Source organism: Pterocles gutturalis, unplaced genomic scaffold, assembly GCF_000699245.1.
Source record: "Pterocles gutturalis isolate BGI_N339 unplaced genomic scaffold, ASM69924v1 scaffold29057, whole genome shotgun sequence".
NCBI lineage: Eukaryota > Metazoa > Chordata > Aves > Pterocliformes > Pteroclidae > Pterocles > Pterocles gutturalis.
In genome coordinates this window covers 611-15,507 of record NW_010109023.1, presented here as the reverse complement: position 1 = coordinate 15,507, position 14,897 = coordinate 611, and the positions used below count along the sequence as shown (strand labels likewise).

General features: G+C 38.1%; 1 protein-coding gene across 1 annotated transcript in view; it reads right to left on the bottom strand.

Moving 5' to 3' along the window:
• The window catches only part of LOC104461307 (collagen alpha-1(XIX) chain-like), a gene marked incomplete at its 3' end in the record, with an annotated part of 45,566 nt that extends 31,251 nt beyond the window's left edge, over positions 1 to 14,315 (bottom strand). Inside the window, exons 1-3 of the mRNA XM_010072844.1 lie at positions 14,182 to 14,315; positions 6,080 to 6,154; positions 5,497 to 5,596 (exon numbers count right to left, since the gene is read on the bottom strand). Of these exons, the coding sequence (XP_010071146.1) occupies positions 5,497 to 5,596; positions 6,080 to 6,154; positions 14,182 to 14,275 (269 nt within the window). The remainder of the gene's footprint in view (positions 1 to 5,496; positions 5,597 to 6,079; positions 6,155 to 14,181) is intronic.
• Between the last annotated feature and the right edge of the window lie 582 nt (positions 14,316 to 14,897).

The window sequence follows — 14,897 nt, the reverse complement described above, 5'->3', positions numbered from 1 at the left end:
AGGTCATCTAGTCCAACCCCCCTGCAGTGAGCAGGGACATCTTCCACTAGATCAGGTTGCCCAGAGCCCCATCCAACCTGACCTGGAACGGTTCCAGGGACAGGGCATCTACCACCTCCCTGGGCAACACGTTCCAGTATTTCACCACCCTAAGTGTAAATATTTTTTCCTTATATCTAGTCTAAACCTCTCCTCTTTTAGTTTAAAGCCATTACACCCCCTGTCCTATTATTCCAGGCCCTGTTAAAAAGTTATCTCCATCTTTCTTATAAGCTGCCTTTTTAGGTACTGAAAGGTTGCAATCAGGTCTCCTCGGAGTCTTCTCTTCTCCAAGGTGAACAACCCCAACTCTCTCAGCCTCTCACTGGGGAGGTGTTCCAGGCCTCATTTTCGTGTCGTGGCCCTCCTCTAGACTCACTCCAACAGGTCCATGTCCTTCCTGTGCTGAGGGCTCCAGAGCTGGGTGCAGTACTCCAGGTGGGGTCTCACAAGAGCAGAGTAGAGAGGGAGAATCACCTCCCTCAACCTGCTGACCACACTTATTTTGATGCAGCCCAGGATACAGTTGGCTTTCTGGGCTGCAACTGCACATTGCTGTCTCATGTTCAACTTCTCATCCGCCAGGACACCCAGGTCTTTCTCTGCAGGGCGGCTCTCAATCTCCTCATCCCCCAGCCTGTATTGATACTGGGGGTTGCCATGACCCATGTGTAGGACCTTGCATTTGGCCTTGTTGAACCTCATGAGGTTTTCACAAGCCCACTTCTTCAGCTTGTCAAGGTCTCTCTGGATGGCATCCTGTCCCTCAGGGGTGTCAACCTCACCACTCAGCTTGGTGTCATTCGCAAATTTACAGCGGGTGCACTCAATCCCATCATCTATGTCATTGGTGTCATCTATGTCATGCCCACATGGACATTCACTGACTGATGAAGTCATATGCAAGGATCTCTGTATTTACTATTTTGGTGAAGAAAGAAGTCTCATCAGATACAACCAGAGAACAAAGTAAATAGTTGCAAAGACAGAGATAGGTGCCTATGAAAAGGCTGAGCACAGAAACTGCCTTGCTCGATGCCAACTGCGCTCTAGGAAATGCAATTCCCTATCTATTTTTTGTGATTAAAAAGGCTAGCATTAAAAACAAACAAAAAACTCCACATAAATATTCTTTCATCATTGATTTCTGTTCTTAGCAGAAATAATTCTCAAGCCTGGAATACAGTGACAGAAGTGGGAACAGTATTTCTGCATCCAGCAACTAGACATCACAAGGGGGTGAAACAATTTCTCTGAAATATGGCCCAAGCCACAGCCACAGTTCTTCTGGCAGCAGGGAGTGACAACATTGCTGATGAAGCTCAGTAGTCCAAATACAGTCAAAATCCAAGCTCTTTCGCAGTATCTTACACCAAAAGGGGAAGAATTCCTAAAAAAGATGTGAGAGTAATCCCAACCGCTGTAACTCTGAGATCATTTAACAGCCAGCTACGATAATCTCTTCAGTAAATTAATACGGTTTGTCAAACCAAACTACAAAATAAGAAAGCCACGACTGTGCCACTGAGATTTGCTAATCATCAACATCCATTTCAAAAACATTCTGAAACTCAGCCGAAATCTACTTACTATGTCCTTTATTGGCGCTCTCAGAGAAGAGAAATGGCCCACCAGCAACCCAGAGAAGTGAGAATGAGGAACAACTGGCATCTGATCCGTCTTTAGAGGACAGCAAAATTATTTCAGCATGCTGTTATTTACTCTAAGGCAACTAAAGAGCAAAGATTAGCCTCACATCCAGAAGTACTGAATACTGCTGGCAGCTCTAAAGGAGTTGCTATCAGTACAGTGCCCTGTGCTGCTTTTGTTAGCAAGCCCTATGCCAAAGTGAAATACACTGCGTAGGCAGTACGTGTTCAATTAGATAACCAAATGTGACTCCATACTGTATTTATTGAAATCAAATTAAAACATTATGACTATAAAATTAGATTGTCTGCATAACTGTATTTTACTGTGATTTCCTTAGGATTCAAAGGTTCAATTCTACTACTTTGCTCAGGAATAACTTCTACTAAAGTCCACGTAAGAATTTCAATAAGTAACTCACAGTATTTTCATTTAAAAACCACTCTTCAATCCTGAAAATATGAACTGATTAGAATTAATATTTAATAGCCATGTATGTGAAGCATAAGAAAAGCTAAGCACCTCCTATCACAAGAGAAAATACGTACATAACTGCCTCACCAAAAGAGATACAGAGACAACCAAAATCCAACATAAATAGACATAATCAATTTCCCAAGCTGACACTGCATTGTAAATTATTCACAACATATAAATAGGTGCAACACTACTCCAGGTCCATTGAAAAAAAACCAAAATGGCATCACAGAAGAAAAAATGGCACAGCATAGCTTTCTATTACCCACACTACAACTGAATGAATGAAATGCAAGAGGACATGTGCTAAGTTACTTGATACTTGCTAGTCAGCTTAATCAGATACTCCCAGTTTCCTGCAGGATGGATAACAAACACTGTTCTGCTGCTTACTGCACACCACGTCTACTAACGTATTTTCTGAGGCAGAACGACCCTAAAAACCTCCGTGTATCTAATAATGCAAGGGGTCTGGAACCACACTATCCGACATAATGTCAGAGAAGGAGATTCAAATAAAAATACTCTATTACAAGACATTGTCCATGGGTAACTGAGATAAAGTATAAGGTTATGATGACAGATATCTGAGTCCCTGATCAGCCTTCACTGTAACCCCACCATGTCAAAACCTGCCTTTGTGCTCCTGACTGCCCTCTGCCCTTATTTCAAAAAACAACTCAGAAGTTCAGAAGATTAAAAATTATTTGTTTAAAGTATTTTTAATTAAAAAAAAATCTTGTCTGAAGTGTTATCTCAACAACAGGAAGCTATTGTATATTCAACATATTGAATAAAGAAAGTAAATTCTCTCCTTAACGATGACATGCCTTTCTCTGTGAAGAAAGGTTAAAAAAGCACGAGCAAGGCTGTTGCATGAACAACTAGGATTTAAGAGAAATTCTGCAATGCTTGAATGCTATTGAAAAGACTTTTAAAACTTTTTTTTGTTCAGTGAGATACATGTAAGAAGTACTATTTACTTCTGCAGCAAGCGGACAGAAAAGCTTATCCTGTACCTTATTAACATCCATAAAGGGATATCAATTTTCAGACTAACTTTATTCATACATTAGCATTGTTACACATCTTATTAATAACAATCTTAGTTGCTTCATCCAGCTAAAACTTCCATCCATTAGATACACATATTTTTAGGGGAAACTGGAAAGATTTTGTCTTTAGTTTCTCTTCAACGAGGATACACAGCAGAAAACAACGGAGAGGGAGAGGAATGGGAAAAGCAAGTGACCATTAAAGCCAAATCACCTGCCTTCCAGGTTTACTGTTTACAGAAATTCTTCATCCCCTGCCCAAGTTACGCTGAAAATGAAGAAAAAATAGCCATTTTTGTCTCAGAGTCAAGCTCCCTCCAAAAAGGTGAACAGATAAAATACAGGAAAAAAAAAAAAAATCTGTCTTCCTAGAGTATTTTCCTTGCAACCACTAAGAGTTAAGGCTTTGCCAAGCCACAGCTATCAGCCATGACATGAATTCCCCCTTTTCATTGCCACCACTAATAAACCATTTGTAAAAAAAAGAACATAAAGCACAGACATTAGTATTCAGGCCTACTAATAAAAGCTAGGGGAAAAGCTTGACATTTTTCAACTTCAAAATCACCTGTCCGACCTCTTCCAAAAACACCAAATTCTTACAAACACATCTGTTTGAATTGTGAATTTTCCCTTAAATAAACAGGAGTTTCAAATCATTCACCCTTTTCCAGTTTCTAGCTCCTCTCACTTTATTTTTGGCCTTGATTTTCTTACAGTTTCAGAGTAAAGTCAGCTTGCAACATGTGTTTCAGTGCACACAAAGGACTACTTAGCTTCTTATTCCTAAAAGAAAATTGCCCCACATTTTTTGTTATTGCCTTGATTTTCTGCTCTTCTATAGTTTCACATTTCCCTCAAATTCCCATCCATTGAAAAAAGTCTTTAAAAACCTGCAAAATGAATAATGGATTTTTTTTTTAAAGTTTTTTTACTGACAAACTTCCAAAATATTTTTAGTAAAGAAGCACATGAGTGGTACCTAATTTTATCTGTTTCTCTCCTAACAACAATCTTGGTAATACTGGGAAGGCTCTGATAAAAACAAAGTGCTCTCTGTGTCAAGTAATTTTATCTAGTAGTTTTTCCTTCAATAGCAAATTTTCAAGGTATTTAAAAAAATAGCCAGCAATTAACTTTAACTCTGCAGAATTACACAAGCGTAAAAGTTTACCACTTACAGTATCCAACACCTCAGAAAAACTTGGAAGCTATCTAGTAATCTAGACTATTTAGGTCCTATTTCTTTCATCGTTCTTCTCTCCCAAAGAGCACTTTGTTTCATTTCTGGGTGCCCCCAGTTCCTCTCTTCTCCCTCTATCCTGTCCTTCTGCTGCCCACAGCCCCTCTCTGCTCTGCCCAAAGGGGAAGCCTGAGGGCTGGGTGTATTTTCTCCTTGGCAAGCTGGAGCCAGACCTTTCTCAACAGAGAACACCCAACCTGAAGACCCAGGAATACAGCTGCGTTCCCCCTCATCGCAGGAACACTCTGTACGGAAACCACAGCCCCATGACTCAGAGCACATCCCAACCAAGAAGCTCTAAGATGACTCTCTCTCTTTTTCTCTCTCCACTGAGCACAGGGAACTTGAAACTACATTCCTAACTGCTTCTTGCCATTTCCTTGTCCCTGTGCAAACTTAAATCCATCCAGTCCCATTGTACCTTGCTCTCTTTTGCCTGCTTTTTGATTTTTCATGCAGTCTCTGCCCTTCATCCCACCCTGTGTCGGATTAGGACGCTGCCCAGTTTCACCTCTACACTGAGAATGCACCGTTCCATTGTTGCTCAAAAGCAAGATGCCAATTCCACTGGAAAAAACCAAACCAAAACACACATGAAAATATAGCATTTAAGGAAATGGTTACACTCTCTTTTTAATCCCGCCAGCGGTAATGAGAAACAGGACAACCCACTTCACTGAGGGAAGATTCCTGTAACACTTCTTGTCGTATCCTGAAAGTTCTTTTTTTCCCTTTGTTTTATAAATATTTAAGTATAAACACTAAAGTTTTCAGTATCAGAATCATGATTTGAGAAAAAGACACTTGCAATTAACTTTCTACCTAGCTACGTACAGATTCTAGAAGAAAAAACACACCTGAATCAAAACCTTTCTGAAGAAAAAACTGTTACAGGTGAAAATGCCTGGTAACAGACATACTTGCCTTTCTGTAGCACCCTTTGGATACACTGCTCAGTGTTTCAGTTCATTAGGAGCATTTAGTCTGAAATTTGTCTTTTAAGATTTAGGATGAAAGTAATATCTTACTTACTTGGTGTCTCTGACAAGAGGCGCGCTTCCCAGTTTAAAGCAGATTTTTTCCCCTCCACAAGATGTTTGCCTCAAAGAAAAGCTTTCTGCCAGATCAAACCCTATGGAATACAATACAATGACTTAGTTTATTTAATGTCATTTTTAAAATGGAGGTAAATACTGACTTTCAGCATGCTTAATGACTTTCTAGAGTACAGACTGACAAGCTGTTTTGAAAACCAGTACTTTACGTCTGAGAAACTTCCAATATTCATTTTATCGCCAGAGAAACTGCCAGTGCAAAAAACTCTCAGCAGATGACCAAGACCTGAGAAGTGCATTTGTTATTTCCTTTTATCATCGGATCCGATAAGAACGAAGGATGTTTGGGACAAACAACGGAAACGAGTATGGTTGCAGAACTTGAACCAATACTTTCCAAGAACAACATGTTTTGATTTTAACCCTACCTTCCCAGAAACAACACAAATTTTTGGAACATGGGGTTGTCCTTTCAGTTTTAAAACCAGCTTCATTTGGACTAAGATTACATCCACTACTAATCAATTAATTTAGAGATCCATATTAATGCAGTCATTTACCTGAAACACCAAGAGTGTCTCTGTTGATTTGTTTGAGATGATGGACAGCTGTTTTCAGTAAAGGACACACAGCACCTTCAAGAGAATACAGTTTATAATCCACGACAAAGTTCTATCAAACAAAACCGAATCCAAACAAACCATCATGACAGTGACAGTAATATTGATAGGAATGTTTCTTTTTGTTTCTTTAGGATACGAAAAATAGCAATAAACCATATTACAAAATCTAAATGAGCAATGATATGTCACATTTCCTGCTACACTTCTAACAATATAAGGAGATACAAATTTTGTCACATTTTAATGTAGCAGTTTATGATCGAAGCTCACAAGAACAATACAACCAGAAGAAAAACACTAAATTCTTACAAAGCTCTTTCCATCTATAATACTCTATAAAGCAATAACATCTGTTTTAAGTGGTTTTTATTTCAAATTATTGGAATATTTTCTATATTATTAGAAAATATATTATTATTAGAAAAATCTTTTTCCTTCATTAATGAACATGAAAAAATAAAGTATAAATGCTTGATTACCATGACTTCAGTAAACAGTAATTTCAAAATGCCTATTAACAAGGATATAATCATATCATATAATAAACAATGTAAGCAATATTTATATTTTGAAAAATAAAAGGTGGAAAATTATGCAGCTTTACAGGGGTTAAGTCTAAACCAAAGCATTTACGTAAAAAAAAGCAGAATGTTCTAAAATTTGGAACATGGTACATTCTAAACTTAAACCTAACTGCACACTTTGATCAAAACTTGTATTATTAAGTATCTTACTTGCATAAAATCCTTTCTTCTCTTTTTTTCATATATACACAGGAATAGACACTTCGAAGCAGCAAGCACAGAGAAATGTCACTTTTGTGCATGGGTCAGAAATAGAGCTCTTCAACAAACTTTGCAAATAGCCCTACTGAACTCTAATAAAACTATCAAACATAAAATGAGAAGCAAGATTAGACCCATGTGCTTATCAAGCACAGAGTTCCATGTTGAGCTGACACAACTAAAAAGATGGTGTATCTGAAGCTGCTGAACACTGAAGGTCGAGGGGCTTTCTGAAGTGTCAGTTCAATGAGAAAAGTAAGGAGGAATGTCCTACCATTAACCTGGAAATCATCTATATTTAAAGATTTCAAAAAGCATCCAGACTGAAAGTTGGCATTCAAAATAGCTCTATGGGGAATCTTGAAGCATGTGAAATCTGTCATTCATTCTCTAGCAATGTAGAAAGCATATTATCCTTCAAAAGTCTTCCAATCTCTTAAACATCTTACAGTATTCGATCTGGATTAAACAGTAAAAGTGAAACTAAATTATATGTAATACAAAGACACCTCCTGACAACATGGTTAATCAAAGCTATTTCAACTACTTAAAGAACAGACTGGATGGAAGACATTTTTTTGTAGGATTCATCAAGTTTCATGTCCTTTACATCTAAATTGCAGTCTATAATTGTACATCACTCATAAATTAATTTCTAAGGCTCTAAAATAATGTATTCTTTCTTTCCTTCACATATATACATAAATATGTGTATACACATGCATCTACCTATACAGATAGATAGTTTAATGACAAATGAGACTAAACATATGCATTAAAAATACTAACTTCCCTTTCCCCAGAAAAGATGCAGAACTGTCAAGAACATTCATGTTGGAATCTCTGAAACAGAAATTATATGTTTCATCATTCTTGGTTTGCAGGGCGTTTTACGTACTAGAGTTACATACTAACACAGCAATTTCAATACACCATTTGACATACACACACACACCACGGGACAGAAACAGGATCACCTTAGATACCCTTTAATCTACAAACCTCAGCCTTCAACCACTTATACAGATTATTAAATTACAGGCTTTTATCTATAGCTACTCTAAAACAAGGAGTATATCTATAGCAGATTTACACAAGTACAGCTATAAGAAAGATGTTGGTGTAAAGGAAGCCTGTTATGGCTGTAGCCACAATAGTGTCACACGTACAATGACAAATGGTTTTCTGAACTCTACATGTTTTCTAACCAAGATTTTTTTAATATATATATATATATGAAGACTATGTGGCAGATTCCCTTTTTGGTTAAATTATTTTATAGTACGTATTACAAGAGCAGACAAATATTACTGCTGATTTTACCTTGAACTGCTGTAGTAAGCTCTAGAGAACCTGGGACACAACTGTGCTCTTTTTTTTTTTTTTTTTTTTTTTTTTTTTTCCCGGCATTAACTCACATGAGGGCTGAGTGGCTCAAGACTATGAAGATTTAGTTTATGGCCCCCAAACACTTTCTTCCAAGTCCAAATAAAGACTCAAGCCTCAATTTCTGCGTTATCCAGATGATAGCAACGATTCCTCACATGCCACAGACTGGACTGTGGACCTATTTTTATCAGTGGCATAACAGTCACAGCACATACAGGCCATGTAAGTGTTACTTATTTGGTTGTATTCTATATCCCCAGAAGAACTGAAAGGGTTACTACAAATCTTCCATCTCATGTTGCTGATGCGCTCCTTTAGCCCAATGCATTTCTTTTCACCAGAGAACTAAGGCAAAACTCTAAAAACTTCTCCATACCAAAACCCAACAGTTTTCATTGGTATAGATCAATGAAAATTCTTTCCACAGGTATAGTTTGTATAGTCAAAAAGTTAGCTTTTTAAAGATTTTTAGTACTGCTAGCAGATCTTGGAATTTCCTTTGGCCTGAGACACAAAACAGTTTACCCATTCAGCCTGTGGGTAGCTGAATTAGAAGATCTGTTTGAAGACACTCAGGAAAGAAAAAGAACAAGACAAACCCGTACCGCTAACCCAGGCATCGAAACCATGCACCTACCTGTCCTTTTAGAATACATCACTATAAAACTAATGAAGCAGCAAAAAGAACGAGCTTAGATTTTGCGGTGGGGTAACCTTGTCTGAACGTAGTAGGTTGCTCTGCATGTGATAAAACTGGGTCTGTCTGGATTGAAGTCCCCAATTCATATTAAAATGGTGATGTCAAAGCTGAGGTTAGCATACCTTTAAATTAATGAGATCACCTATCTATAGGACAAATTACATACCTTAATCTTGAAAAATCCATGAGCTCTATGTAGGAGATTATTACTATAAAATCAAGCCGATAACCTTGAAAATATGTATTTATATATATCAAGCAGGTATATCATAGATCATTGATCCTCTGTCTCTCTAATAAGATACTAGTAAATTTTGTTTTGTTTTGTTTTCTAGCAGTGTTATACAAAAAAATTAAAGTAATGGCATTGCATCTGGATTTATCTGCTGCAACATGCAATGGCATGTTCTGAATTCCTGGAATGATCAGAGCACCTGTTGAAGCACACTGCAGCTTCCATTTAGGCCCCATGCCCAGTTTTCCTTTCCGTGCAAATGAGGACAGAGGAGACTCTGGTGCATGCTTCAGTCTCAGTCTTACAGCCATTTCTTGTGTGCACTTCCTGACTGGAAACTGTAGCTCCTAAAAAGCAGTCTTGGCTCCTCCAGATCAACTCTAACCTGCAATGGCTAGATTCACTTTACAAGTACCTACCTGCTACTTTATAATTACACTTTATGTTCAGGTGAAGTTTTCAGCTGCCATCTAACACCACCGATGTGCACACTGCAAGGGCACCAAGGTTTCCATCAGTAAGCATGACCAGCCAAATGAACATGGCCAAACAACAAAGCCCCACCTAACGTATACCCACATCCTATGTCGGACTCAAGCTTCAGACAGAAACCTGTATTAGCTAGGATTTGTCTCACACTCTTACTGGATTAGGCTTCATAAATATATATGCATAGAGAACTTCTTCAGAGAGTACTACATACCTGCAAGTGTCAGCAATTACATTCAGTGAGTCCACCTCAAAGGAATTTGTACTGAAGATAAGCAGACCCAGCTGGCCTGCTTTCGAGAGGGTCAAGAATTCAGATTTCCTACATACCTGTAGCCTCATGTATAGAAGTACCAGAAAATCAGATGTGATATTTTTGTTTTCCTTTTTTATTCTGTAAGCCACATCACACTACATTACAATACATGTGTTAATTAAGGCAAGGAAGAGGAACGAAGGAGACAGAATCTACAACTTTGCTGACAGAGGAAAGAAGTCACCTCTAAGTCTGGTGACTATTTAAATGGTTATGTAAATAATTTTAACGGTTTTGGTGGGCAGGATTAAGAAATCTCTACCAACAGAGCTTAACTATTAGGATGCTCACACTAGACCTTGGAGAGCTGGATAAAGAGTAGAACCATGAGGAACAGTAGGTGGTGAAAAACAGGACTTCACATCCCAGGTGAATATCCTGGCTGTAGGAGTTGGTGCTCTTTTGTTTCTCTACCTTTCCATAAAAAAATGGGCTGATCTAGTTTACAGGCTTCACGCTGGGAGAATGTGTGCAGCTGAGGATGTTCCCCTTTGTGGTCTGGGGTGTCTCTTACATACTACTTACTAGCTAAAGGGGCTTTCCACAGCGTGCGGACTTTCATTAACCACATTCTCAGAGATACCTAAAGCTCCTTATTCACTGCCCAAGACGACTTAATATTTAACGACAAGTTAAGGAATCCAAGGGTAGCAGCATTGCTTAAACACTGCAGTGCTGACAATAGTTTGTGGATCCAACCTTAAGTTTCATCATTAGATATTAAGAATATGAATACATTGTACATGAGTTACTGTAGAGCCATTATCTTGATTTTGGGAAGCATCTAGCCATACTAAAACATGAAAACCAAAAAGCTGAACTGATTTGCATACTTGAAACCACTCACTGTATTTGGGTTAAAGTGCCTATCTAAAATTACAATCTAGAGCCAATACTATTCACAACACATTCCATGTCACAAGGCAATGGAAATTCACCATGTCTGACAGTCCCAGGACTTTGTTTATACTACATTTTTCATGGGTTAGCAAATGACTTTGAAAAACAGTGATTGTAAAAGAAAGTCAAAAAAGCAGCAATGATCTGGGAACGGCAAAAGTTATTAATTTTCTTAACATGAAGCATTCAGGAATGATCAAATTAGAACTTTATATGTCACTACAGAAAGAGCTCATGTCCATGATCCAAAACCAAATGTTTCCAACAACAAAAAAAATGTAAGCTGATAACATGAAGAAAATATTCTTGAAGTCAGATCAAAAACATGATTGTGGAAAACTCCTGAAGCCTCTCCCTCGAATTTGCTATATTCTGACATTAGAAGTGTTTCCTTCTGATGAATGATTAGCACATCAAAACTTCTGGAAAAATGAGAACTGAAAGAAAATTTTGATGTGAATTTAACAGTTACTGGCACATGTCCAGAGCCTAAGGAGGACTGTTCTGAGAAGATCCAGCTTACTCTGTCACCCTCTGACATTTTTTTCCAATACTGGTATTTATTTATTACAACAGTAGTGACAGGACAAGGGGTAATGGGTATAAGCTGAAAGAGGGCGGATTTAGACTAGACATTAGGAAGAAATTTTTCCCTGTGCGGGTGGTGAGGCAGTGGCCCAGGTTGCCCAGAGAAGCTGTGGATGCCCCATCCCTGGAGGGGTTCAAGGCCAGGCTGGATGAGGCTTTGAGCAACCTGGGCTAGTGGGAGGTGTCCCTGCCCATGGCAGGGGGTTGGAACTTGATGATCTTTAAGGTCCTTTCCAACCCAAACTGTTCTGTGATTCTATGGACCCAATGAGTAACTCCCAAAGTATATTCAGAATTCCAGCTCAGAAAGCTCTCCCCTACGTACACACGTAAGTTACTCCTTTCTTTTGCTCTTACGATTTCCTTTGCCTAACACACTTCCTCCCTCCACCCCACCTTGAAATTAACTTCAATTTACACTTTTCCCTGCATTTGAAACCCATTCCTTTAGACTCAAGTAGATCAGGTGAGAAAGTTCAGGATGTAAATGCAATAATTGAAGCAAGCAAACCAAAAGGATTTCCTAGGCAGATCCTGAAGGACCAGTGCTGATACAGACAGAATTGGTACGAGAGAGAACAAAGGCCCAAGAAAGAGCCCGTTAATGACAGAAAGAAAGAAAGAAAAAAAAAAAGATTAGCCATTTCTCCCTTCTTGAAGTGAGCACATTTCCAATTTGTAACAGATTCATCTGCATGCAAATTATCAAACTAGAACAAGACCATTTTGCAACACAGAGCACTCAGTTCAGCTGAAGGGGACAGATCAGCAAGAGGCTTGAAGACACACCTGTACCCCTTAGCACTGCACTACTGCAGGGTCCATTATTTCTCAACTCCAGCTTTCTGGACTGTAACTTGTATTTCTTTTTTTAGATAGCAATAATCTCTGCAGTCTCTAGAAGAATCTCTTTCACGTTATCAACTTGAGGCTTCACTCTGAGCCTATTCCCTGCTGTCAGCAGAGCTGCTCAAGCTGGCAGCTATCTACTCACCATCTGGCTGTATCACCTCAAACTACAGAAGCCTCTCCCAATTACACATCACCAGTTAGTCTCAGGAGAGGTTCGACCTCTCTCTTCTTCCTAGCAGTTGAATTGGACCCATTTCTGATCCATTTGTGGTAATCTCGTTAAGGAAAACTGCAACTTCCCTGCCGGCTGCCTAGCCACAAACTTGCAACAGAACGTAATGTACAGTTCAGATACACCGTTTATTAGCAGTTCTGCGTATCTGTCACATCTTCTGTGACTTGTCTACCTTCTACTAAGACATCTTTTCATTAGGAAAAAAAAAGAAACATAAAAAGAAAAGAGATGATGCTTCTTAGCATTTTATTTTTTTTCAAGTTTACATTTATTCATGTATATTATCAGGCAACCTCCTTCTGCACTCAAACCCTTTTAGCACTTTTTAAACTTCCCTTCCATAATTCACCAGCTAGTAACAACAAAGGCAGCAACCTATTTTGCTTCTTTCAGACAGATGAAGAGAATGATTGCACAGCTATGATGTAGGCTCACTCACAGGCTTTAAGAATAATTCATCAGTAGAGCACTTAGCCTTCCTGCCATAAAAATACGAGGCAAAAAAGTCTTTGACTCAAATTCAGACTCTTCACAATGCATTATTCTTACCTTAGAGCTCACACATTATATTTATTTATTAAATATTACTACTTATTGTTTCCAGAAGTAGTAAAAGGATTATTATCCTACTCATTTACTTTTTTAAATTTCTTGGGCTCGAGTTTCAAATCTGTTATGGAGATTCAAAAATGTTGAATATGTATAGCTTCTATTATCTTTCATCAGGTTTCTGGAAAAACAGTATTACTAAAAATAAGTTTCATTAAAAAAAAAAAGAAAAAGAACTCTTTTTATTTCTATTTAAATAGCAACAGGCACATTCTCCTTGCTAACAACTGTAGGAAAATTCTAGAAAGATGAGATATGCGCTGAGGCCGACTAGTTCTAGAAAACTGACAACTCCTAATTCTACAAGCACCTGAGACATGCCTTTGAGACAGAATTTACCACACTCCAGAAAGTCAAAGTGGAGTTTAAGTGAGAGCGCTAAATAACATGTGAGAAGTAAGAGAAAAAAGAAAACAGAAGTATGAGACAATCTGCAGAAGACTGGTAACAGCTTTTACATTTAAAAACATCACTATATTCCTTTCCCCTGCCTTCTTAGTCACAAGGGTTTGTTTAGATCTGTGAAACGTATGATCTGGTCTGGGGCTTAAGTTTAGGTGAGGTTAACATGAGCATTAGGTTGTTTAGGTCAATGTGGTCACTGATCTGCTCTGATAAAGCCACATGATTTAGTTCACACAAGTTTTGCAAGCTCTCATTTAGAATCTTGTTTTGTACGCTAAGCTGAAAAAGTACAAAACAAAACTCCGAGGAACTACAGCTGCTTCCAAACATGGATCTTCCAAGTACAGGAAACAGAAAGGCTGCTTTGGAACTGCTTCAAACTTAAGACTTTTTAAAAAGAGAGATTAAAAAAATCTTGTATAACTTTATCTGCCCATACTGCGTAGTTTCTATGTACTGTCATTATTTGTTCAAATTTTTTCAGTACTGAAATGTACGCCTTTGGTCTGTGACGGGCAAGAGAAATGGAAGTGTACCTGTCTGGTCACTGACAGCCACGGAAGTAGAAACAGGAAGGAGGAGGAAGACTGCCATATAAAGCCAAACCATGCAGGATCCAGTGTACTTCATCTCCCCCTGGACACATGTGAACAATCAGTTACAAACCTGAAACAGAAAATAATCATATTCAGAACAATCTCTTCTTATTCTTTTCCCCTCACCCCATCAGAAAACTACAAACAAGAATTTAACTGTAAAGAAAAGAGAAAGTTGCCAGTCACATTCAAAGTATCATTTATCTGTTCTAAGGAGCTACAAAGACTTATATAAATTTAGAAATAAATTAGAAATATACTCCTTTAGTGCTTTATTAAACTCAGAGGTAACACCTTAGTAATACTAACTCAGATGTTAGTTTTAAGGGCAGTAAATTTTCATTTTATTAGTAACGACTAATTTTATTTTATTTTTTTTTCTCCCAGGTTTTCAATTTTAAATATATTGGCTAAACTGTCTGGTGTCACAACACTGCCAGTGACTGCTGAAGCAGACTTCAAATCACACGAGGACAATATATAATTATTTCAGATTAAGTGCAAAAGAAACCAAAGCACGGTATTTCTCTGCCTTGCAAAATATACAAGTGCCTAGAGCAGCCTGTATAAAGTTTACAGTTTAAATCTCACAAAAATACAGTCTGGCTTCAACAACATACCTTTTTGTCTAAAGACAGTACCAGCTTTTCTTCTAA